Below are 27245 nucleotides of genomic sequence, written 5' to 3'. Positions count from 1 at the left end.
TGTTATTTCATTGGGACTGAAACTGGAATAATACCTTACTTAAAATAAGGATAAGTCCATTACCAAGATCACTGAAATAATATTAAAATGAAATATAATAGCTTCAGCATGGTCGCTGGTGAACAGATGCTATCTGTGTAAAATCAAAGGGGAATCAATCAAGCACATTCTTCATTTCTTCTTTGTAGCATCATACCAACGGTTCTATGGCAATTGTTGTTCTCTTTGTTTGGTGTAGATTGGATGCTTCTTTCCTCAGTAAGAGAAACTCTTATAAGCTAGCGCGACCCTTTTGTAGGTAAAAAACAATAGAAGGTTTGGTGAGCAGCTCCACTATGGATTTTTTGGACTTTGTGTTAGAAGAGAAACCAAAGAACATTTGGAAGAGAAGCAGTCTGAGAATAACCTGAAATGGTTGTTTTTAAGTAATTTGCTAGCTAGGGTTGGAATGTATATAAAAGAAAGCTCAATACTTTGATTGATTTTGTAGATTGATTGGGATCTTGTTGAGAAAGACTATGTGGTTTTTTTTTTTTTCCTTCTTTACTGGATTTGTCAATATGTGCCTGTTTTTTACAACCTGTGCAATGTGATGTACATCATTCTTTTTCATATACATATTTCTTTGCTTATAAATAGTAATAATAATAGCCTTAGTATTTGTTAAGGAGATTATAGCATAGTCTATGCCTATGATACATGGACTGTTTAACTTTACCCAGCATACTTCAGTATGCATTAAGGAGATTATAGCATAGTCTATGCCAATGATACCTGGACTCTTTAACTTCATTCAGAATGCCTATGTCAACATAACATGACATGAATGTGGGCATGAGATCCTTGTCAGGTACTTCCATTTTCCTTTGGATATAGTTGTTTGTTTGATTTATATTATTATTATTATTATTATGTTTTTAAAAAATTTCAACTTCCTTAAAAGATGATTACTTTTGAAGAAGGCAGTTTGCTAGAAAGTGAACTTGAGTGAGAATATTAGGGATAAGAAAAAAAAAAAATTTATCAAATATATAAATAAAAGAAATAGGGAGTGTTCTTATCAAAAATATTTATTCTTTTATTGATTATTAATTAAAGTTTCCTTGCCCCACTCCTTTTATTATATCATATCCAAGTGTCCATATCTGTTACTAGGAAACTTTTTAGCAGAGTTCTCATATCCTAAAATTTGTAGGCGTGAAAGATTAGATACCTAGACACATACCCAAACCTGACACCAGCAACCAAACCCATGCAACATAGTTTCATGCTTATAAAGACATGCAGTCTGCAGACCCAAATGTATGCATGTTATGCAATGCCCTAAATAAAATATCTATTTTATGCTCTCATCTTCTGTATCACATGGTACCAAAGTTCTCCTTAGGCGTTACCACCATTTTTTAAGTTCTAAAGCCCCATTTAAGCTGATTTGATTGCCCATCAATCATCTTTCTCATTGCTTTAGGACAATCATTTTGGAAATCTAGCACATCTTTTGGATTCTTTGCTAACATCATTTTCTAGGAGCTGATGTCCATTCTATGGCCTCCACCAAAAAATAGAAGAAATATGTCGAATTCAAGTGCTTTTGAGGGGCTTCTCAATTCTCAATATTATACACATCAGAATTCACAAATTTGGAAGTTTTTTTTTTTTTTTTTGATAAGTAAACAGAGGATTCTATTAAAAGAGTGCGAAGAAAAGGGGGAGTGCGCCCTATATATACAAGTAGTAGATGCAAAAAAACCAAACAAATGACACCAACAGGTATCCACAAAAAACAACCTCAAAAGCTAATCTACCCACGGCTAAGACTATTTAAAAAGTCAATTATGAAGTTTTCCAATTCTAACAAAGCATTTGACCATTCAAGAGGGCTGTAATGAAGTTCTCCTCTAACCTCTGCTCTGAGAGCTCTTCACCCTTAAAAGATTTGGTGGTTACACTCTTTCCAAATGCACTGGAACAGACTTAAGGGAGTCCTTCACCAAACATGGTGCCTCTTCTTATCCACTCCCTTAAACTTCCATTCAAGGAGCAGATTTCTCATTGACTCTGGAAACACTCCTTTCAAGCCAATGATTCCTAAGAGGAAGATCCATATCTCCTTTGTCCTCTTATAGTGAATTTGAAAGTGGTCAACAGACTCATCACTCTCTTTTTGCGAACTAGATCTATTACCCATTGATCACCCCCTCTTCATTAACATGTCTATAGTTAAAATCTTCCCCCATATTGCTTCCCAAGTGAAAAAAGCGAGATCTAGAGGAGATTGAGAGCCCCATATTTGGAATCAACACACAAAGAACTGTGGTACAACTTGACAATGAAGTTTCATTTCCTATCCTCTCTCCAAACTAAGGTATCTTCGTATCTTCTCCTACTTCCTGCACTTTCAAAATCTGTTTGTTGCCCATTTTTTACCATCCAGCCACAATTATCACCCTTTAAAATTCCTATCTTTATGGTTTAGGGAAATCTCTGAGGTGCCTCAATCTATTTTACTTAGTTTTACTGAACAAAACATGCAGACTTATTTGGACAGCTGCTAACAGAATTTGGAACCAAAGCTCCTACATATTGAGTACTCACAATATTGATGGATCAATTCTCATTATCAATTTTTTTTTTTTGATAAGTAAAAGAAGTATATTAAACGAAAAGAGGAAACACCAAAAACCAGAGCCCTCTAAGATCAATTCTCATTATCAATTATTCTTTCAGATAGAACAATTTGCCTCAATCTTCTCCCATCTAGTAGAATGTTTTCTTGTAAGGTTACTACTAATTCTATTTTCTTATTACAATTCCTTGAACTCTCACTTTTATTTTTAATTTTTCATTTTTATTGTATTCCTGTATCGCACTCCAAGTTCACTTTTAATTTCCTTTTCTTTCTGGATGGCTTAATTAGCAGTTACACACAAAATCTACACAACGAAAACAAGAAACTGCACACTCATGTAGATACACATCTATGCACTGCCACATCAAACATCAAAATATAGGGGTTCAGTCAAGATGAATCAAGAGTTACCTGCAAATGAAGAACATCTGCTAACCGCATCTTCTTCAAGTGAGGGGTAGTTAGAAGTTGGGATGGGGTTTGTCCAAAGTAAGCAATCTGATCTTGTGTAGCTCGCTGTTGTACCTTTTAATGATATTTATGGGAAAAAGTAAGCAAAATATCCAAATTGAAGAAACACTATAAGTGCAGACATGGAACTTACTGGGTCTGTTATTTTATCGACATCAACGGTTCCTTCATAGGTAATGTAAAAGAAAACATTATTTGCCAATATGGCCTCTTTTCCTCGCTGCTTGTACCTGAATGTTCCACAAAAAGTTGATTTAAAGCAAGACCATCATTTTTTACTTCTATCATTGTTGCAACAAAAAGAAGGAAAATCACAGAATGAAAACACAAGAATAGAAATGAAGGTGAAAATTAATTTTTGTCCAATAAAGATAATAAAACTTACCCAAATATGAGATCAATCCATTCATGCAAATGTGCAGAGACATGCTCACTCTCAAGAGCCATCCGGTGCTTATGAATAAAATCAACTGGGTTCTCAGCCCAAGGAGGAAGTTTTACAGAATCTGAAATGATAAATTTGAATAAAATAGAAAATTTTCAACTTCAGAGTGATAAGAAACTTAATCATTTAGGTATGACTGGTAAAAATTAATTACAAGTACATACCAAGCTTTCCCCCAAGTTGTGTTGTACCAAAATCAATTGAATTTTCATTGGTTAAGATCTCAGGGAGGTAGAACAGCTCAGGAACCTAAGAGGTTATGAAAAGGCATATATTAGCTCTTGTAAAAAAGGAGATGTAGTAACCACATTCAGCAATTAACATAAAAGAATATCAGAAGAGACAAAAGCACTGACAACCACTTGAGGAGCTCAAAGTCAAACCATATGGCATATGAACAAATAAATGGCGCTTCTGTAAAATTTCAGACAAACACATACCAATTCTTTCACATCACTCATGTCCTCAAGCACTCCATTCCAAGTAGAGCCAATATCTGAAAACATCCTGTCCGCATGATCAAATTTGCCACCTTGTAGTTGAATTGAAAGAGTAGTAAATGGTTCCACTCTAGTAAGATAATACAACACCTGTAGAAGAAGCACCATCAATCATACAAAACCACTGTCTCAGCATTTAATTAATATAGTTCTACCTAGTAAAAAGATATTCACCAAATTATATTCAATTCAAACACACATAGAATATAAATAATAAACATCAACAGATAAGAAGGGGAAGTATTCAATTGGGAAAATTAACAAAGTAGATATTAACATAAAATAGTTTTAAGACAGACATTTAGTTCAAATTCATCAGTAAAAAATGCCTCCAGGGCCCAATGCAACACTAGATGAACTATTTGGCAAATTTAATTTATTATGCAGGTCTGAAAAACTGCCAGCTGTTATCAATTACATTAATGAGTAATCACATGCAAACTTGTATGTTTGCAAAAAGCATGAAATAACATACTTGTCACACATAAGGTCTCACTCCATGTGGCCAAAATAGCTTTATGTTGGCCACAGCATGAAGCAAACTTATATGAGTGCAAAAGCCTGAAAACAACATACTTGTCACACATAAGGCCTCACTCAATGTGGCCAAATAAGCTTTATTTTAGCCAAGGAGTGTTAGGCAATGGGGACCTTAGGGAAATGGAGATAGGAAACTTAAAATATTAGAATTGAAAGAGGGAATGATACACACTGATGGATAACCTCTATTGGATAACTGATACCTGTGCCCAACCTCAAAAGACCCAATTAAAGTGCATCAAAATAAGTTTTTCAATACTATTCTTTCCTTTCATAAAATCATCCCTGATTTTCACTGAACAATCCAAGTCACAAGTCACACTACTTCACTAATTAACCAAACGATCCAAGTCACAAGTGATATTACTATGCTAGTCGATTGGCTCCTACATAGATCACATCAAATGTGCCTTTAGGGCATGCCTTACAAAAGAAAATATCAATTAAAGAATTGAAAAAACTTGTCATATTAGACAATAAAAATTAATTATATTAATCAAATTACAAAATAAAAGAAAAAAATAATAATGATATGAAGCAAATAACTGATAAACCAACTAGGTTAGGACCTCTCAATTAAAATTGTCTATAATATTCACATTCTATGAAAAGTATGCATCTAATGCTAACAGCATAAATTGGTTCAGGGTTCAATAGGACCTGGTTGCCTGATGTCTAAACTAAAGGCCATAACCCAATGCCAGCTTAGAATTCTGAACCCAGGAAGAATGTAAGATCTAAAACCATTAATCCATGCTAATCCATAGGTTGGGTTGGAATGTCCCAAGTTGCTTAAATTTCAGTCAATTTGACTTTGGTTTGCAAATTTCAAATCTCATCTTTCTTGAATTACTCTTGAGAGTCATGATTTCAGCTAGTTATTAGTATATTTTGTTTGGAATTTGTGCTCCATGAGCATATCCAGTGTGTGATATCCAATTATATTTCTCCTCTGGCTTGACAGTTGTGTCATTTATATGTCACACAAAAAGGCTGGAAATTACATTATCCTTCAGGTTTGACCATTAGTCACCCAACTATAATCAAGCAGACAGCATTCTTCTTCCTCATGTAAATCAAACTGAGAAATCAAACATGGTCAAATTTAGGTATGTCATAGCCAATGAACATAGAGATTCTAGGGTGCCAATGCTTAAACATGCTTAGGGGACAATAGAGACTTGATTTGCAATATAATGACCAGAAACATGGAAGCCATCTAAAAGTGCATAAACTTGAACACACTACAAACTCCAACCAAACTTATGAAATGAGTACAGAAAATGTGTGACTCTGACCCCTGTCAGGAAACACTTCCAAAGATAAATTAATGGAAAACCTACTGTTCCAGCACTTGAGTAATGTGAACCATAGTGGAACTTGGGAATGATAGGATCATCAAAGCTGGAGTATCTCTCTTGGAATTTTGTCAGCCGATCAGGATTCAAAGCACCAACAGGCTGCAAGGATGTATAAGGCCAAAATGTCAGAAAAAAAGAGTGGGTATATGGGTGGTAAAGGATAAATTTTTAAATTACATAACCTTTGAAAGATCTCGGTAAGAAGAAGGGTCAGCAAGATCCAAATACTTTGAACTGTAATCAGAGAGAATCCATGGGAAAACAGGATACTGAAAAAGGAAAACAAAATCGATCAAAGAAGTTCAGCCAGTGCATTGAATTGTTAGACATTGACAGGTAGTTATCTAGAAAAATCACCTGAGTTATGTCATTATAACTACGTCCAGCCAGTGTATTGAGTTGCATTAGATATTCAAAGTTGCTAATCTGCAGAATGGTCATAATTGTGGCTTGTGTGAGAGAGAGAGGAGCTTTAGAAAATATAATATCACAGATTTGATACATGAGACAGTTTCTCTTACCTCCCACCTAGCCCAACGCTCCATAAGCTGAGTTCTCTTCAGAAGCTGTTCAGGTCTCTACAGAATAAAAACAAATAAACAAGTACATAAATAGATAAAAGAGTTTCTGAGGTGCCATTACAAATCAAAAGGGCTGATATTATTGTCATCAGCTTTAAGATAAACCAGCCTGGATGAATATATTCTTCAAAAGCTGTCTATTAATAACAAATAACTAAGGCATGGCAAGGTACAAACCTGTGTTGCTAGATAAATATTGCTCAATTGAAGAGGACGTGCTTGAACTATAGCTCGATATGCATTTCTCCTTCCTTCAGTGCTCTGGAGGGAGGATAGAAACCATCAGCATGTTTGCATTTAAATAAGCACAAAGCAAAGGAAATGACAAGTGCACAGTTCAAACAGATACCCCAAAATCAAAGAAGAAGTTTGACCGGTCAATCATAAATAATTCTAGTGCGCTTCTTCTCAGGAGATATCTGTAAAAACAATAAACCAGTAAGGAAGGTTAAGAATTATCAAAGACAAAACAGAATAAATCAGAATCAGGAAAGTATAATATTCAAACAGGCAATACCCTTCAAGTTACAGACAAAGGGCTGGTGGTTAAGCATCTCAATGTGCTGGTGGTGTAAACTGTTGAGAAAGGGGCCCTTCCTTACAGACAGATTCATGGTAAATCTATAACCTCATAATTAATATCTATATTTAATTACTGAAAAGACAGAGAGTAAGGTATATTCTAATTATATTTTTTTGATTGGAGGTATATTCTAATTATATGAATACTAACATTTATTTCTTGAGGGTGTAGTATGTGTGCTTCAGGTCTATTTGATAATGTCCTCTCTGGCATTTTCTCCAACATTAACAAGAGAACATAAATACTAACATTTATCATGATAAACCATCTCTTGATATCTCACCTTCTGCTAAATATCTGATGAAGGGAAGACATCAACCAGCTTCTATCCTTTTCTTGATCTCTAATTTCTGAACTGCAATCCAACCCATCCCCATTGCACTCAGTGTTATCAACTATGAAATTGATTCGTCTTGTTGTTATCTGACACAAGATTTTAGTTCTCATGTTCAGTATCTTGAAATAAATATGAGTACTGTAAGATAATCAAATTCATTGAGACGAATTAATGATACAAAAGGGCCAACTATTACTGATAACATAATTGGAAATGTTGGCACTCAGATTTCAAATTGGAAGCCCTTGATCCGAAAATCAGATATTTCCTTAGTTCTGCTCTCCCATGTCTATTTCAAGACATGAAGTGACAACCCTAAAATTTCATTACATCAGATCCAAGCCTGAACATTTAAGGGCTAAACCATGAGAAACTCAGAAACCAGATAGATAGGAACTCAAGATAAAGGCCTTGGGCAAAACAACCCAGCCATGACTACAGCTAACAAAGCAAATTTAGACAACAGAATCATAACAGTCCAAGGAACACCCATACTTGAGCACACATGTAAGCTGGAATAGAAGAACCCCAAAATTGACTCATCTTCTAGAACTTACAAACAACCATTTCCCTCGAATCAATAAAATGGTTCCATGACTAGCTGGAAGCAGTTAAACCTGCCTACAGGTGAAGTAACTGAGATTAAGAAGAGGTATAAAAGAGTCATCATCTTCAAGCAAGAGGCACACACACACAAACAAAAGAACAAAAGAAAAAGAAACCCTAATCCTTCTCTTCTTGAAGACTAAAGTAACTTTCTCCTTGGAGTGTTTTTGCTGGTGTTATGCTAGTGTATTCTTGCAGGGCCTGCAGAGTTTGGGTCAGGTGATTGAAGGCCAAACTCCCAGCTAGAACAAAGCTTAGCCTATCAGAGTTTGGGTCCAAAAAATAAGAATGGGTGTAATGGTTTGGGTACATAAAACTTACTTGAAAGGTTCCTCGTACAACCCTCAATGGTCGGACCATTGATGAAGAAAGCTCAAGAACAATTCTTTCATCAAGTTCACTTGGAACATATCCAGGGGCAACTGCTGATGGACCTTGGACCACATCTTGGTTATTAGCAATTGGAGTATCTATATATTCTGTTGATGCTTGCGGGGGCTGCTCAGCCATTCCAGATGACTTTGGCTGATTCTTCCCATTCTGCTCCATATCAATTGCCTCACTCTCTACCAAATTATCAATATCTGCCTGCTCATCCTCTTCATTTATTCCTCCCATTGAGATTGCTTCTGCTGCAAGAATCGGAGCATTAGATGGATCTATGACATTTTCCCTATCGTGCTTCATATCCATATGATCTTCAAAATTAGCTGCAGCACCAAAATGATCAGACCCTTTGTAATTCCTCCTTAAACATTGTCGCATCCTTGCAGAACTTTCCATGAAATCTAGCTTCCAGAAAACCTACAAGTAGTGGAACTCAAGGGTGTAAGACCTTCAAAAGCTGAAGAGTGAACATGAATTTAGGAAAATTAGGATGCCATTTTTTTACAGGCAAGCATAGCAACATTAGGATGCCATAGCATTACAAAGCAAATGATGTCGCAACATACACGGTCAGGGTTGCATAGATGGTCCCCAAATGGCCCAAAAAGACACTTCATCTCAATCAAATTATGAATGAGTTTCCGCCATGCACGAATTCCAGAGCATAGATGATGTCGAGAAACTACAACAACCTGTGTGCGTCTGTCAATCTAAAAGTAAAAGAATTAGAAAAATCACAATAATTCTGGTATACTTTAATAAGCAATTGAAACCACCAGAGAAGCACTAATTGTACCTCTGACCGTTGCATGTTTCTTGCTAAAGCAAAACTTGCAACAAGGACTGCAACAAATTTATAGGATAGATTATTGAAATCTTTTCCGTATACTGATCTTGTATCAGCTGACTGCAAGCATTCCATCCAGGCAGTTCCCATCGCATCAGAAACATTCCATCTCCTCACACGTTCCATGTCGCTTGTGTTCCTTCTTTGCGCAGATGTTGCCATAGCTACAGCACTGAGACCCCTCCCAGAACCAATCTTTGCATTGCGTTCAAGATCACGAGCAGCAGCCAAGGCAGCAGCTTTTGCCGCAGCTTTGTCCTTTGGAGTGGCTGGCGATTTGCTAGGTAGCTCCAAAGGCTTTTGAAAGCTTGAAAATGTATGAAGCCTAACTGTTTTCCGCTCAAGTACTGAGGAGTCACGCCTAAGATATGTCGTTCTAGCAGGTGCTGTTGTTTCCCCACCACCAGCCCCAGCAGCAATCATCGCTAATGCCATTGCAGCTGGTGGTGACGCAAAAGCGGCAGCCCAGTCTGAAGAGATCATGGCGAGAGCAGCCTGAAAGAAATTTAATTAGAAGGCCTAAAACCATGAAGCAAAAAAATGATTGTAAGTAAATAGAACAGATGATTTGAGCTCAATATATGCATGGTTTCAATAAACTTGTGCTTGACACAAGCATGTGTGCAATAAACAAATGCAGAGGCATGTTCCATGAATTAAAAGAGAAGCAAATGAATGACCAAAAAATTCCAAAAAAAGGAACAAACAAACAAACAAAAAGGGGAAAACGAAAAGCAGAGTTCATTCCAGTAACCTCTATAGGCAATGCATCTGCTGCCAATGCACGGTCATCGACAATCAGAGGATTGAGACCATCTGCAGTAGCAAGTTCATGAATTCCAGCCAGAAGTGGCCGCCACCTTCTCAAAATGGCAACAAATGGCGGTAAAATAGCTTCTAAGTACTGTTTGCGAAGTGGCTTTCTGTCCCTGCTAACTGCATGCCACACCTGCATCAGATAGGTCATAATAATGTACTTAGATAAACAATTACCTCCAATAAGGGTGACACCAGCAGTGTGGCACCATTTCCATGGAGCAAGTGAAAGGAGAGCAATATTCAATTTTCACAAGAAAAATTCAGAGTTCAACAGAGATGGCATCAATAAACAGCATGAAACAAAGTTAAATTATTTATATATCAGGCAAGCAAAATCTGAAACTAACCTCAGAGTAAAGGACGCAAGATGCAACCAACACTCTTTGTCTCTTGGACTCTGAAATTGGCATGTTTAGAACAGGTGAAAGAACACTGTGCATCATTAACTACAAATTAGCTTAATGTATCCATACTAAATATAGCACAAAACTGTATTTGCAACCAAAGAATCAATACTAGCCAATATAAGTACAATTTGATCAAAATTATTTTACAAGAGATAGCTACTATTCATTTTAGAAACTGTATAACTTCCATTTAAATAAATTAATAAATGATACCCACACACACAAAAGCATACCATTATGAATACGTGTGTGCACTTGTCTCTGTGTGTGCATAATTGATATTAGTTCTTCTAGTTCTTTTTTTTTAAAAAAAAAAATTGTTTTATTCATACTTCGTGAGAATCTCATGTGTATAACTGATATTAGTTCTTCTATTTTTATTTCCATTTTCTAAATTTGTTTTATTCATACTACATGAGAATCTCTCACCAAAATAAACATATTGTATGGAACACGCTGCTGGTCTACTTAAAACAATTATTATCATTTAATGTTTAGGTTATGCTTTATGAAAGGTACGGAAGTAAGCCGTAGGCATTATTCTTAGTGGTAGAATTCAGAAATTGAGTAACTGTGGGGAGAAAGAAGTGTGCAAGTCAAATCTATATGCCCACACACTTTGTTTTAGTGCGTGCGTCTGAGAGAGAGAGAAAGAGAAAGAGAAAGAGAAAGAGAGAGAGAGAGAGAGAGAGAGACTATGGGATCAAGATATGCCCAGCATTTGTACTGCCGTGTACATCGGTGCATCTCTTTTTAGGTGCTTTTAATATCTTTTCTCTTTTACCTATCAAAAAAACATGTATCTGTACTGCTTAACTAAATTTTGCACAATGAGGGAAATTAGAAGACATGGCTAAGCCTGAGCAGGTGACAGAAATGCATTTTCAGGGTTGTCTAATAATGCACATTAAGAAGAAGAAGACAATGATGAGTAGGACTAGCCATACTTTACGCAACATGTTAAGAAAAAATTGTGAGAATTTTTAGTGGAGATATGAAATTTTGGGGTTCTGTGGAACTATGAAAGATATATTAAAATGTTTACATTGGCAAAAACCCTCTAGTAGTTGTAGGAGATGTTAAAATGATATTTTGCCAATTGACATGATTTTGAACAAACATAATCAAACCTAAATGAGGCTAAAGAAAGTTGGATGCTTCAGAGGGAGAACATGAAAATCGAAGGAAATAAAACTATGTTAGAGATGTGTTGAGTCATCTCTCAAGTTTGAAATGAAGATACAACTTTGGCTGGATAATGAGGAAAAAAGTGTCAAAGTCATGTCACCTACCCTGGAAAGCTTCATGAGATTCCACGAATGTCTAATGCAGTAATACTAATAACAAAAAGTATATAATGTTTTCGCCATCAGATGCACAGCATGAATCCATGCTTTTTAACAACATGAATTTCAGGATATGGTAGAATTGGGCCGTTGACTGATTAAATCTAGAATACAAAATGAAAAGAATGAAACGCTCTGCAAAGATATTTAATAGTAATACCCATAAAAGAATAAATATAAAATAATGACAAACAAGAGAAATAAGAAGAGGAGAAAAGAAGTTTGATTAAAAAAATATGTTGTCCCTGGTTAGGGTCATTTTGCAGATGTCCTTTAAACTGTTATGAGTGGGACAGTTCAAAACCTGAGAGTAACTCAGTTGAGAAATGCATATCAGCAAGGCCAGAGATGGTCAGGGTCATTTTGTAGATGTCCTTTAAACTGTTATGAGTGGGACAGTTCATAACCTAAGAGTAACTCAATTGAGAAATGGATATTGGCAAGGCCAGGGATAGATTAGGTGCAAGAAAGATTATTGTCAATATATACAGGATGGGCTAACATCAATCTACCATCCGATTGTATACCATGGAACTGTTATAACAATAAGCCTACATTTATATATGGTTGGTTCCTTACTTAAAAGTTTAAACTTTTGAGTTAAATTGATGTTTAACCTGGTAACAAAGACTTGGTATTTAAAACTTGTTTTTTGTTTATTTTCCATTATTCACCCAAATAAGAGGAGGTAGCACTTGAGACCATATGTTAAGGTTGTGCTTCTGATTCATGGCAGATACTTCAGGTTTTCTTCATGATTATACAGATCAAGGTTGTCCAACAGCATCTATATATACTTTTGAGCTCATGAAGAAACTAATCTTTGGAAATTTATGCATATTTGCCACTAACATATAAAAAACATGAATATTCAATTATTGTGCAGCAGTTTTAATCTCTTCAAACAGTTAAACACCACCTTAAGTTTTAAAGAAAACTAAGGCAAAGGAAATGCCTCAATCAAATTTCTGGTAAATATATCAAGTACCTCCACAATAATGCCGATCGTGGTTTCCTAGTTGACATCCGAGCGTTGTTATCTAAAGACATCATGTTGCCTGCTTGTCGATATAATCCCTCGGACATTCTATCCTCAAAGCTTACATTCCTCATAAGCATACTATCTGCACCATCATCCTCTTCCCTCATTGAAACAAGCACCATACGTAGCATGCATAAGAATGGTTGGTCACTGTCCAGCAACTGGTAAAGTGCTGCCATTCCTCCCATTCCAGTACCTGATCCTCCTCCTATACCAAGACCACCACCAAGTCCAGACTCGTCTAACAATAATGCTTGGAGCATGGTAACTGACTTCTTTACTAAGGGAAGTTCAATCCAGTGCCCATTTGCATCTTTTTCTAAAGTGGACTTCCAAGATTCCCATCCACTACCACCACCACCAAAGACAGCTGTTGTTGAAGACCCAACTCCATACCACAACCGGCTCCTATATTTCCAACCCTCAGCTAAATCCATAGCACAACTCCCATATGAAACAAAAGCACAGGAAACGGATTCATAAGGTTCTGCTGCAGCAGCAGCAGTAAGGCGCTCCATCACTGATGCAGAAATTTGCCCGTTTGCATCAGCCATTGAAGCAAGAACCTGATTGAAATCTTAAATAGTGTAAGTTGGAAGGAGAACTGGATGCACATGGGAAAAAAATATCATAAGAAGAAAATAGAGTAAGATATGACAAATAAAACTACCTCCATTGTTAAAATAATGTCCTCAGGCAGAACATGAAGTTAGAAACTGGGAAAAACATGAAATGAACTACAGCAATGACAGGCATTTGCATGACATTAATTAAATATCAAGCATAAAACACTCCCTTCCAACTAAAAGCATAAAGCCATGCAAATAAGCACAGCACTAAAATTCTTCCTTCTCCCTGAAACGTGTGGCCAAAACAAAATATCTATGACTTTAAATTGGGTCGACCAACCTCAGAAATATCATTCATTAGAAATGAACCCAGCCCAGGATGACCGACATCCATCACCACCAACTCTCCAACCAAAGAAAGACTGATTGACCAGTTAATCCACACAGGTATTAGCTTCTTCCTAAGTACCACCCTACATTTTTCTCCCAACACATTTGCTCCCGGATCATCCTAACCATTCCTGCTTTTAGGCTCAGATTTTTCTCCTCCCTACATAAATACGTCACCAGTATCTACAAGTCCAGCTCCAAAGATAACCTTTTCAAACCCAAGTCAGCTTTAGGTCATTGGGATAAAATTTTCTCTTCCCCCACCTGCCCATGCACACTGATTAAGTGGCTTAAGTTCAACAATGATGGGTGTTTAATAGGCAACTCAATGGAGGGTGGTCAGGAGGGTGACTTTGTAATGCCAAATGCAAATGGATGTGGCTTTGATCACTGGTGCAAGGTTTCCAATTAAAAGCAGTTCCTGTATTCCACTATCAGATTTCAGATTTCTCTCAGGTCTAGGGTTTCTGATTAAGAGTATATCTGTATCCCACAACTAGATGGGGGTTATGGTTCAATGTTTCCAAGCCATATTCCAAATCCTAGAGTCAACTGCATAGAGAGGGATACCACTCTTCCCACTGATGAATTTATCTGTTTCTATACTCCAGATGAAATGCCCCAGGGAAAATTAAAGAGTGGTATTCCCAAACCATACATCTAAGAGTTTTCTGTACACCCCCTAATCGCTAGACACTTCTCCTTCCCCCCTACCCCCAAGGAGTTATCCCAAAGGAGCCTAGCAAACAGCAATGTGATCCCCAACAAAATCAAAACAACAGGAGTGGCAGCAAACTCCTTAGTTACAGAGACCAATAAAGAGGTCAAGAAACAAATATAATTCCTTATGTAGGAGAGCTCTGTCTCTCCTCAAATATTCTAGCATTTCCCAGTCCATATAAGACAGAGGAGGTTGTAGAGCATAAGCCATTGAACACTACTACCTATAATCATATACACATTATTTTTCATGCCCCAACATTCAAGTATTTGAGGAAGTCATCATGCATTTGCCAAAACTTTTAGGGCACAAAGAAGATTTTTGACATTTTTTTTTTTGATAAGTAAACAAGATATGCATTAAAAAAGGCTAAACGCCACAGAGCATACAGGGAGTATACAAGATGGCTACAGCCTCAAAAAAGAAAAAGGACCAAAAAGAGCTACCTCCCCTCAAGTGGAAGCTATCCACTCCAAGAAACCTATAAGGGAGAAAGCCTCCTCACCTAAATACACTTTGGCCCAATTCCATAAGTTACAAACAAAAGAATTCTTTAACCTCTGAACATTCACCACACCCCTCCTAAAGGCTAACCTATTCCTCTCCTTCCAGACCGTCCAAAAAATACACAGCGGAATGGATTTCCATAACTGTTTCCTTTTCTTCCCAACAAAAGAACCCCTCCAGGAGGTTAAAGCCTCCTTAACCGTTTCTGGGAGGACCCACTTAATATCTAACAACCCAAAAATAATATCTCAAAGAGCTCTAGTCACTATACAGTGTAAAAGAATATGATTTACATTCTCTTCTTCACAACCACACAAAAAACAACAATTTGGGAGTTGCACCCCTCTTATCTGAAGCCTATCCAGAGTGAGCACCTTCCCCCATGTAGCCTCCCAAGCAAAAAAGCAAACTTTAGTTGGTACCCTATCCACCCATATTCTCCTTGCGGGAAACATTGTGGCATTAGGTTTATCCAACATCCTATAAGCTTCTTTAACCCTGAAGAGACCATTTCTTCCTTGCCTCCATTTAACTGAGTCATCCTCCAAGGAAGGCCTATGACCCCTCAGAGTATGGAGCAAATCACCAACCATATCCAGTTCCCAATCATTGAAATCCCTCACAAAAACAAGATTCCAATCTCCTTGGCCCGAATGATGGTCCCACATCTCCTCAATCGAAGCATCTCTATGCACAGCAAGGACAAAAAGATGGTTGAAGCATTGGGACAATGGAGTATCAGTGCACCAGCTATCTTTCCAAAATTTAATTTTGGAACCCTTCCCAACTAGAAAAGCCAAATTTTCCCAGCACCATTCAGATTCTTTCATAATCTCCTTCCAGACCCCAACTCCAGCCGCCCCACTAACCTTCTTAGCCCTCCACCCATGTTCCTCTTGCCCATATTTCGTAGAAATCACTTGTTTCCAAAGGTTATCCCTTTCACACGCAAACCTCCAAGTCCACTTGCCCAACAAAGCTCTATTCAGAGTGGCTATTCTCCTTAATCCTAGCCCTCCATTGCGTTTTTCTGTGCAGACCACATCCCATTTTACTAGATGAATCTTTCCTTCCAAGTTTCCACCCCCCCATAGGAAGTCTCTTTCTAATAACTTTCCCAATGAATATGGTAATACTTAAAATATCTACATGAAAACCACATGTAAACTAATGGATGTCCCATGCTCTAAACTAATGGATGTCCCAAGCTCAGCCTTACTAGCCAGGTCAGCATGCCAACAAGTAAGAGCACCTTATTTTGAAAACAGAGATCAAGACAGATTTCAGGTATGCACAACTACAAAAACTTCATCCTAATAAACTGCTAGTACACAAGAAGGTAAATACTAATGACTTGCTACAATTAAGAAGACCTTACAAAACTCTTAGTCCTGACATTTGTAAGTTGTTCATGAAGCATGGAGAATCAGAAAATCATCTTTTCCTACATTGCTCTTTGACAATGGGGTTATGGCACAGATTATTTCAAGTGGCCAAGATGGACTGGGTTCCCCCCAAGAGCATTTCCGACATGTTGTCCATCAATTATGAGGGTTTTGGTTTATCTAAGAGAGAGATAGTTTTGTGGCAAGCTGCGTGCATTGCTTTAATTTGGGTTGTGTGGCGGGAAAGAAATGCGAGGATATTTGAGATTAAAGCAAGGAATTCAGAGAATCTTTGAGATTCTATTCATTTCCTTGCTTCTCTTTGGGCTTTTTGTTCCAAGGATTTTAAGGGGATTCCCCTTAATGTGTTACAACTTGATTGGATAACAGTGTGTAATTCCAATGGGTTGGTCTAATCTAGAGAGATTGTTTGTTTTTACATTGTATTTTCTTGTTTTTGTATTCGTATAGTTTAGTTTTTCTCTGGTGGGAGGATTCCTCATCCTTCTCTTCTATTTCTTTTTTGTATCAATATATCTCTTTGTCGTTTCCTATCAAAAAATAAATAAACTGCTAGTACACAACAAACACTCCATATGGCCAGATAAAAGCTAAAATGAATTGCATATGCTTGTGAATATTTATGTGTTAAGAAAACTGCATACATACATCAAGAGGGACTCCTCCAGAGCCACCAGATAATGATTTGCGGTTGCCAACAGCTTCTGTAGAGTCTTCACCAATTGTTTTGAATGAATTTGAGTAGTTACTGAGAGGAGAAACAAGTGACAGTGGTGATACAGAACCATCCACAGAATGTGAAGTGCAAGATAGCTTGCTTTGCAGCCGTAAATGATCTTCAACGAGCATTAGAATCACAATCGAATTCTCTACCAAAGCCACAGAGAGCTGAGCAGCATTCTCTGCCTCTGCCTTGGCATCTTTTGGTGACAAACCCTCTGCTGCAACACCAGCAGCTGCTGCAGCAATAACTTGAGTCTGTAGAACAAGAAAATCTGGATGTAGACATTATTGCAGTTTTTCCCTTTTATCCAACAAGAAACAATGACAATTATATGAGAAGCTTTCAAAATGTGAGTGGAACCAGCATTTCTTGGCAAAGGAAGGTGTTGATTGGTACAATAGAGGTCAAAACTGCCATCATAGATAACACCATTCCTAAGGATGACAGCCACCATCAAGGCTACTGAAGTTGATACTAGTTGGTGACGATGGATCCCACAGTATTGGTTTGGGGATTGAACATGGAAACTTCTGCTGGGCGAACATAGCCATTTGGCCAGCTGAAGTGAGACTTGGATGGTGGTTTGCAACTGAGAATGAAGGAATGTAGGCAGTGGTGAGGCAATGGCTATTTTATGGGGGTTTGAGAGAAGGAGATGGTTTCATGCAGATGCAGGTTTAAGAGAGGATTATGCTGAAGGTAATAGAGTTGGATTTATTGGTCCATACTGGTAGAGGTGGGAGAATGAGGGTTGCAAGGAAAGGAGACTCTAGTTGGGAAAGGCAATTGATCACAGGATGGAAGTTGTGTTGGATTTACTGAAAAATGGTAGTCAGGTAATGAAGAAGTTGATGGTGGTTGGGAACTTTAGTGGAGACAGGAAATCAGTAGTAGGAACCTATAGCTGTGATGAGCAGATGTGCATTTGGTGATGATCTGTTGCAGTTTTGAAGCAAACACACTTTGCTGATCTTTCAAGCCAGAAGATGATAGTGGTGGGGGTAATTGACCCATTTAAGCCTGAATACACAGTGGTGATAGCTATAGCAGCTGGTGGCAGCATCAATGATCAGTGTAGTATCTGAGAATGATGAAGTTCATGAAAGGCAAGGTACAGCTGAAGCTTGAAGGTGTGTTTTTGAATATTTATTGAAATGTCAATCTCTCTAATCTGTATCTCTAATAGGCATAACCACATAAGCATTCATATTTTTATCCAAGATTTCCATTTTTCTTCCATGTGATTGTTCAGTCCATAACTTAATCATACTTTCATAACCTAGTCATGCTAACTAATATAGGCATTTTATTCCTTGCTTGCAGGATGAAGATCTAAAATCCTCTAGTTGAAACTCTAGTACAGGAGTATAAGGGGGAAAAAACCACAACAACAACTAAAAAGGTAGAAAGAGAGATCAACAGCAATGGCTAGAAGTTTCACAAAACCAAGAATTTCAAAGATCCTGAAATTACAAAACTAAATAAACAAAATAAAAAGGGGACAGAACTTTGGCTTGAAGAAATTAATAGTGCATGGATAGGTACTGCATTCAGCATTCACAAGTAACTTGGGTAATTTCTTCATAGTAAAAAAAAAACATGTAACATAAGATTGATTTCTATGAGAATTGAATAAGACATAAATTGATAAACAAACAAAAATAATTAGCACTGCCAGAATCTTTTAGCACAAAAAAGGGGTGTTAGGAAAGCTCCAATTTAACATCAAAATTAAAAACTGATCCTCAGGGGATTGAAAGGGGGAAAAAACCCGCCCTGGTCAACAAGGGAAAACAATTTGGGATTCATATCATAAATTCATCACAAAAGGGTGTGTATGCACTTCACTATTAATCAACCATAAAAAATATTGACACAAACTGATGCAAAGTTTCTGAAAAACAAGGAAACTGTAGTTTTAAGCAAAAGAAAATTACCTGAACCTGCAGTTCTCTGGCAGAAAAGTCTAGCAAGCCACCCATGAGCCTTCTTTTGAATATAGGCAATGATTCCTCACGTCTTCAGAATATGAAGATAAAAATAATTAGGTAATCAATGCTCAATTGATGTGTATGATGTCAAGATGAAGTCTATAGTAACTTTTACTTAAGAGTTCTTAAATTAAGATAAAGAAACAACAACATAACAGAAAGCTATGGTAAAACATATTTCCATAAACAAACGTCTACGAAAAATATTTGCCCAAGTTTTTCTAAACAACTAATAAAGTATCATGTTTAAATTAGAAAAAGAACTCAAGAAAGGCAATTTCTCACCATGAAATATTGTGGTTGATTTTAGAAAGAGGAATCCCTTTCATTAGATTTGAGCAATATGTAGGTTTTCTTGCATAGCTTATTGAAGGGATATATATATATATATATATATTAGTAACAAACAGAATGGGTATTATTAATTAAGGGAAAAAGTCCAAAGATGACAGAACATCATACATTTTTAAAAAAAAATAGGTAAACAAAGAAAATATACTAAAAGTGCTTGGAAAGGCGCACAAAGTACACATGGAGTATACAAGTAGCAGCCAAATACAAGCAAAGGAAAGAGAGGCAACAAACCAACACCCAAATGGAAAGAAACCATAAATAACCAACATTTGGGTGACAGCAACTTGAAACACCACCGTTTTTCCTTGCTAGACAAACTAACACTAAGAAGCTACACCCACCAAACACAACCCTAACAACTAAACCTATAAGGTCACTTACAAACCAACTCCCATCCACTGCTCCGGTTTTTCTCTTTTTTGTTTGAATTGCAGAATTAACCGAGCACTCCAAATTTCGAAGCTCCTTAACCAGATAAGATGTGGAAGGGGGCCTCCTCTTCACAACCGAAACTCTGGGCCGCTTTCTAGATTCCAATTTTCTCAACAGGGACGTAATTTCCTACCCATTCCCATCCACTAGCAAACCCATAAACTTGCTAAACGAGATGAATTTTTGATAGGAGAGATCAAAGAGGCTCTTTTCTTTCGACAGGCCCCTACTAGGGTTCTCAAAACCCGAAGCCCCCTCCTCAACACTCTACTCAAGGGTTGCAGTCTTGAAAACCTTGGGACGGTTCTCTGGGGCTTCCATAGCCACGTCATCGCTAGATAACATACGTAAGTGCTTGTAAATGTCTTCAAAAATACCTCCGTCTTTCTTCCTCCAAGAAATCAAACTATCAATCCTCCCTAAAGAACAACCCTTATCATTAGACAAAGAAAAAGTCAAAGAAAAAGACTTTCCTCCCATCGAACCATCTAGAACTGAAGACTTACTAGTGAGATGTTCTGCTGAAAATCTTGTCGCTTTCTCCACAAGGGCCCTGTCAGTTAGCAAGAGGCGAAGAGATGAGGACGAAGGCAAAGGAACCCCACCAACATCAACGGGGCCATCGTCTGCAACATCTGGAAACCTTGAAGTTTTGTCGAGAAGGGCTCCATCGGCGAGTGAGGCACACAAAGACATCACCCTAACTTCTCTAGTAGAGCACAAGACTGAGCTATCATCTTTAAGCCCTAAAGAGACCCATTCCAGAATGACCTTTACCAATAAACCCACATTCCGCTCCAGAACAAGCCTAAAAAGAGGGCTCTTTAGGCCTGCTAAATTGGGATTCTGAAAGCCCATAAGAAAAGTGGCCTAAAACCTCCAAAGCTCCACATCCCACATCTACCCTGAGTTTAGCCCCACAAGCTTCGACAACAATCAAACCTCCCTTCCCCTCTGCACAATTCTCTGCCACAACCCCCATCACCTCTTGAGAGACTGAGTCCCCTCCTGACTCAATCCTCCACTACTCGACACCTGCCCTGTGCCATTTGCTTTACCTCTTTGACCAAGCAATAGAACATGCCCACTTCGATCACCAATGCATGTCTCCCCACCCTCTTCATCCCTAACCTCTCGACTAAAGCATCTCTCACCTTAGATCACCTACCAAAGCCATGAAGAGGCCTCCCACCAAAGTTGGACTATGAAGCATGAAAGGTCCACCATGTTTTGAACTGAATTCCATTTCTTCCTTCCATCTATTCTCACCAACACCCTTGCCCATTCCTTATCACAAAGGAAGGTTGTGTCTTCATCCACAACTAAAAACCACTATAGTTGTCCCCTAGTTTCCTAAACAACTCCCAACACCATAAGTGCAAAGGAAGTCCTACCAATCTCACCCACACCTCCCTCACCACCCCTCCTCTCCTCAAACATCCTACTTTTGGATTCCATCAGACCAGATCCAAGAAAACATTTTTAAATTTCCTTGAACCCCTTGTAAGAACAACGTCCAAATTTGTTTCATCTTCAAATTCAAAGCAACATAAGGCCCCCCCTAGAGAAGAAACTTTCACTCCTTCATTAACTACCCAACTTCTATCAATCCACCTCCTTAACTCAGGTAACTAAGGGTGAAAATTGGAGCCTTCCCCACACTTCCCCACCAAGTAGAACTTCAAAACAGTTTCCATTGCCTTCACCCTCTCCTTGGTTAACTGAATCCACACTTAACCCCCTACAACCCTCTGTGACTTAGAAACCACATCAACAGAGGAGCCTTTCCCCAAACAATCCACTTCATTACCTAACACCAATGTTCTCCTCATTGTAGGAAAGCTCTGTCCCTCAGAATAAGGCAAAAGCCTCACCCCTAAAGATTGGAGCTTGTTAGCCAGGGTAGACCAGCCCTTCGGTGATTTAGGGAAAAACAAGTTAAATCTTTTTGCCTTCCCATCACAAACTGAGCAGAGAATAAGCCTCCCCACTTCGTTAGCACGCCTCTCAAGCTTAAAAGCCCTTCCATTTTCTCTCCACACCTTATTACAAACCATTGTTTCTTCCTTTTTGTAACAAGCCTCTACTCTTTCAAGCAAGTTCCTTAGACTCACCTCCCCAAACCTGATATAACTAGAGCATCCTCTTCTCGTCTCCCCAATGACACCCTTAGCAAGTGCTTTTGATCAGGGTAACTCTTCCTCCATTTGAAAGGTATTATCATTTCCACATTGTTGTTGTCTTCCTAATTCTCTCCTCCACTGTATCCAACACCTTGAAAGATTTGTGGGAGGCTTCCAAAGGGAGACCCAAATAGGTAGAGGGCAACTGCCCAATGCCCAATTCTAAAACCCAACGGCAAGGCTAAATCATCCAATAGCAACTCCCTTAATAGGAATTGTCTCACTTTTATCCAAATTAATTTTTAAGCATGATATCCCCTCAAGCCACATAAAAACTCAACTCAAATATCTCAACTGATCATGATTGGCATAAAAAACAATCCTAGTGTCATCAGTAAACAAAAGTTGATCAATACATTCCTATGTTCATAGTTTATATTCATTACATTTGTTCATAATTCATATTCATTACAGTAAATTACTATGGAAACTATTTTCAAATGCTTCTCACTGATCTTGTTGTTCTCACAGTTTTCAAATCAATAATTCCAAAAGCATTAGTATGATCATCACTATCGGATCATTGATACCACCAATTTTCTAACTTGGATGACTTGTTTCATTATCATTACCAAACATGTTCAGATACAAAAAATGGTAAGAACAATCACCATTCTAGAAATGTAAACAGAACAAAATGAAATCTCATTTCCATTTCTACCATTAAATGTATCACAAGGAATATCGTTAAGGTACCAACTTTCCTAAAACCATATAGGCCCATAATGCATATGGACCCATGATTTATACTAAGCTAACACCCTTCTTCACCTCCAACCAAGTTAGGATATGGGTCTACAATGCATACTAGGCCAACACTCCCTCACGTGAGCCCAAATTAGTAGTGGTTACAAAGATAAACAGTAGGAAAGACTTGAACAAGACCTCTAGCTCTAATATGACGTTAAGCTACCAATTTTTCTAGAAGTTTTAACATGCTAGAATATGAACCCACAATATATATCAGCTTAACAATAACTCATATAAAATAACATCAGTATATATTTCTATTGAATGTGTAAATTTCACTTTCAGTGGGTTAACTTAAATTTTTTGTTGGTATGCCTTAGGTAACCTAGGTCAACTAGAGATTAGAGGTATAATTAAAGATCGTTATTGTACGAAGTTGAGAGCCTTTTCAAAAATGGTTGAAAAGAACTTGGTGGCCATTACGCCAAAATTTTTTGCACTTGTGGAGGGCCTGTTGCAAGATACAACTCTGAGCCTATCCAATTTATGGGTGGAAGAGGGTTTGGTTATTCTGATTTTTTGAGTGTCTAAATAGGAGAGAAGGAAAGTATCATGGGTGACTTTGATTTTGAATGTTGTTAGTAACTTGAATTGTTGGTTTTGCCAAATTTTAGATGTTCCTAGTAAGCCTGTTTGAGAACTAGTTTCCACACTTTGGTAATTTTTTTTCAAAAGATGGTTTTTCAAGAACTAGAAACGGGGTGTTTTCTAGAGCATATTTTAATTGTTTTCAATTCTTTTAACTTGTTCTTCAGGGAGCTATTTTAAAAAATAATTATACAAATATGAAAAATAATGAAAAACAAAGCACTACAAATAAAAGTTATTTTTAAGAAATACTTTGAAATATAGAAAACAGGTTGCCCAAACAGACTTTTATTCTAGAAACATCAAAAAAAATTGAAAATTGTTATTAAAAACTGTCTTTTGACAAGTATTTTCAAAAGCATTCCCAAACAAGCCCTTAAGGATTGCTCTCTATTAGGTTTGGCACTTAGTTAACAAAATAGAAGATCAGTTAACAAAAAAAGAAGCCAAACAGTGGGTTTCTTTCATGGGAAATTTTTCACCCACAACAGTTGTTCAAAGTTTCTTTGACTTAAACATGTTACTATTACATCCTTTAATTATATTTCAAGAAGTATTTTTTTCTTTTTTCTTTTTTTCTTCCTTTTCTTCTTCATTTGCTTTTGTGAATGTTAGGAAGATTTCTCATCCTTCATCCATCATTTGTACTAACATACTCATATCAATAAATTAGTGTGTTTAAGATTTAAAAAAGAAATAGTATATACTTCTAGTGCATATATACTTTTCCTGTTATTTTCAGGTAGTCGATGAACTAAACTGTCAACAATAGCTCATAGCCTCAACACATTGATAAATAAATAGTAGCAGATAATTTAAAAAGAAAAACAAAAGCCAACAACAACAACAACCAATCTCAAGGAACTCAGTTTCAGGTGATACAAGTACATATTTAGCATTACCTTTTTACCAAATGCAGAGAATCATGAAACTGTTAGAGCCTGCATTATAAGACTACATATTTAAACTTCAATTGATCGATTTCATGCTTCCATTCCACCTCATTTCAGAGTCAAATTAAAGATGAAGGGAAGGTTAATGGGAGTATGCCTAGTAAGATCCATGGTTTTGGATCTCATGTTAGTAAAAACAACTGGATTTTATCAACAAGTGTGACTAATTTTTGCAATACATGCTTGAGGAACATTATTTCCCTCTACCTCAAAAAAGAAAAAAGTTTATAGTCAGGCTAACAATGTGTGTCAACCACATCACAAAACGAATATCGTACAAATGCATCACATTGCAGCATATTTCAGTGCACCCTGTAACTGATGTATCATTAGAAATTTAATAGAACGTGAAAATTTTCAAGTTACTTTACCACTATGTCATCAATAACTTATTCTGTACTGGCATATAATCCAAGTTCCTGGGGACACAAGTTGTGAGCTACAGAACTCAACTTGAAGAATGTACAGAGAATACTACAGCTAGAAATTCAAATAATTTACAAAGACGAGGGATATACGATTCAACTATTAGTTGAGATTTACCAGTATCTATCGGTGAACAGAACATAAAAAGAAATCAAACTTTGAATTAACTAATGTTGCTGACACTCATGAAACAAACTCTATGATACTCGATAACAAATTGCACATATCAAAAGAAACATTAATGAAACTTTACAGCAACTGCCAGAAATATATAGTGGTACCTGATGCGTTGGTCTCCTGTGCTAGAGCCCCCCACCATGGACAGCCATTCTGCACAATGAATTGTAGCTTCAATATCCTGTAGAAGGAAGTAATAACCAAACAATATAAATGAAACTCATCAAACTATAAATTGAAGATGATAGCATGTCCAAGCAACATCAAAGTAGAAGGATATAGAAAAAGTACAGATATATGCCTTGGATAATAGATTGGCTCCAAGCAAGTGCGCATAACTAAATTAAAGAGCTCCTATTCTTTTAAAATTTCCCCTATTCCTCTTTCCTGAAATTTTAATTGTTCTTAATTTTTTTTTTTTTTCTTGCAGTTTTCTTACTACTGCTGTACACATGTATTGGACATTTTAGCATTATACTACTTTTGTATGAGCAGCAAGTTTTTTTTTTTTTTGGTCCAAAATAAAAATTAATTAATACCAAGTTAGAGGCACATGAGAAAGATAAGAAATCATTTCCAAATATACAAATTCTGATCAAAAGATCTCATGTATAAGACATCTTCTATACACCACATACAATTACACAAAAGAAGCAAAGTTCTGTTCTCCATAGAAATCAATGCATCTACAAAGGAGGTTGAAGCTTTGATCCAAGATTTATTGTTTTAAACCTTTATTTACACACCAAGTTCCAATTGAGCCAAATAACACTAAGAGTACCCTTCAAATATAAAGTTGTTGAGACCTAAAATGTAAATTAAGTCTCATATCAAAGAGGAATAAAGGAGGAATAAAAGTAAATTAAGTCTCATATCAACTCTATAATTCTCACTTATCCTTGAAAATCCTTGCATTTCTCTCCCGTCATATGATCCAAATCAAAAGTGGGGCAAGCAATTTTCCAAAGAGTTTTGCCTCCACATGTACTCCCCAAGCCTTTGAAGGAAATGGTCATCATGTTGCATATGCTCCTAAGAAGAACCCAATCCAGCTTGACCAAGTTGAATAATTTATGCCAAAGTGTCATAGCATCAAACAGTGTAAAAAAAAAAATGATCCATCATCTCACCACTCATCATACACATAGTGCAACAGTCAGGTCCAAGGGCTTTGTGAGGTCTTCTTACCTATAACAAGTCATTAGTGTCGACCTTCTTGTTGGACACTAGTCAGTCGAAGCCCTTAACCTTAGGTGGGGCTATAGATTGCCATATGAATTTTGTTGGAGGGAAATGAACAGGAGCTGGTAAATTGAACAGGGCCAAAAGGAAGGATTTTACTGAAAATATACCTAAAGAATATAAATACCAAGCTCTCTTGTCAGGGACAGACAAAATCAAGTGCACACAATAAAGAGAAGACATTGATCTTTCCAAATCCTCTATCTCCACATTAGTGAGATTATGATGAAAGCTAAGATTTCAAGAAAAAGGAAAGAAGGTTCTAAGAACAAATGAGATAGAGAAGTTTCTAATTGTCACTAACTCTTAAAAGATTTGGAATTGAGAGCATAGAGGTTAATCTCCCCACCACAAGACCACTCAGAAGCAAATCCTTAGCCCATTCCCTACCACAAAACAAATATGATATGAGAAATCCTGGAAAACTTAGGCAATGGTCTTCCAAGGGCATCGATATGACCACCTAACTAAAATGTTGTGACCCAACCATTTGGATGAGTTCCATAGAGGCTTAAAAATAACTTAAGCAAAAGTGCATCACTTTCCTAAGAAAACCTCTAAAGCCAGTTCCCTAAGAGTGCTCTATTCCTTAAAGAAATCTTCCCCTAACCCAAACCCCTTTTCTTCTTGGGCTTGCACACCAGGTTCCAACCAATCAGATGGTCTCTCTTTCCCTCTCCTACCTAGACAATAAAAAATTTCTTAGAATTTTTCAATCTTTGTTGCCACTACTAATGGAATTTTGCACAACGAAAAGAAATAACTAGGAATGTGATATAAGAAAGATTGGATTCAGGCAATTCATCCACGTAAAGATAGAAAAGCTTTTTTCTAACCATCTAATCTCTGTGAAATTTTATCTACCACCAAATCCCAAAAAACACTAGCCTTTGGGATCCCCCCAAAGGGAGACCTAAATAGGTTAATGGCC

The 27245-nt window shown here is 37.1% G+C and overlaps 1 protein-coding gene across 2 annotated transcripts in view; it reads right to left on the bottom strand.

The window, feature by feature from the left end:
• The window catches only part of LOC100247154 (BEACH domain-containing protein C2), a 62146-nt gene that overhangs the window by 12121 nt on the left and 22780 nt on the right, over window positions 1-27245 (bottom strand). For both annotated transcript variants that reach the window (XM_002270739.4, XM_019225605.2), the window contains exons 8-28: window positions 25177-25253; window positions 19156-19237; window positions 17143-17472; window positions 12848-13467; window positions 10454-10538; window positions 10042-10236; window positions 9237-9782; window positions 9007-9150; window positions 8375-8857; window positions 7394-7533; window positions 6877-6946; window positions 6705-6788; window positions 6468-6524; window positions 6304-6372; window positions 6129-6215; window positions 5929-6045; window positions 3986-4135; window positions 3710-3794; window positions 3486-3606; window positions 3234-3330; window positions 3041-3154 (exon numbers count right to left, since the gene is read on the bottom strand). In XM_002270739.4, the coding sequence (XP_002270775.1) occupies window positions 3041-3154; window positions 3234-3330; window positions 3486-3606; window positions 3710-3794; window positions 3986-4135; window positions 5929-6045; window positions 6129-6215; window positions 6304-6372; window positions 6468-6524; window positions 6705-6788; window positions 6877-6946; window positions 7394-7533; window positions 8375-8857; window positions 9007-9150; window positions 9237-9782; window positions 10042-10236; window positions 10454-10538; window positions 12848-13467; window positions 17143-17472; window positions 19156-19237; window positions 25177-25253 (3753 nt within the window). The remainder of the gene's footprint in view (window positions 1-3040; window positions 3155-3233; window positions 3331-3485; window positions 3607-3709; window positions 3795-3985; window positions 4136-5928; window positions 6046-6128; window positions 6216-6303; window positions 6373-6467; window positions 6525-6704; window positions 6789-6876; window positions 6947-7393; window positions 7534-8374; window positions 8858-9006; window positions 9151-9236; window positions 9783-10041; window positions 10237-10453; window positions 10539-12847; window positions 13468-17142; window positions 17473-19155; window positions 19238-25176; window positions 25254-27245) is intronic.

The sequence above is a fragment of the Vitis vinifera genome, chromosome 15, assembly GCF_030704535.1.
Source record: "Vitis vinifera cultivar Pinot Noir 40024 chromosome 15, ASM3070453v1".
Lineage (NCBI taxonomy): Eukaryota > Viridiplantae > Streptophyta > Magnoliopsida > Vitales > Vitaceae > Vitis > Vitis vinifera.
This window is presented reverse-complemented; position numbering and strand designations above follow the sequence as displayed.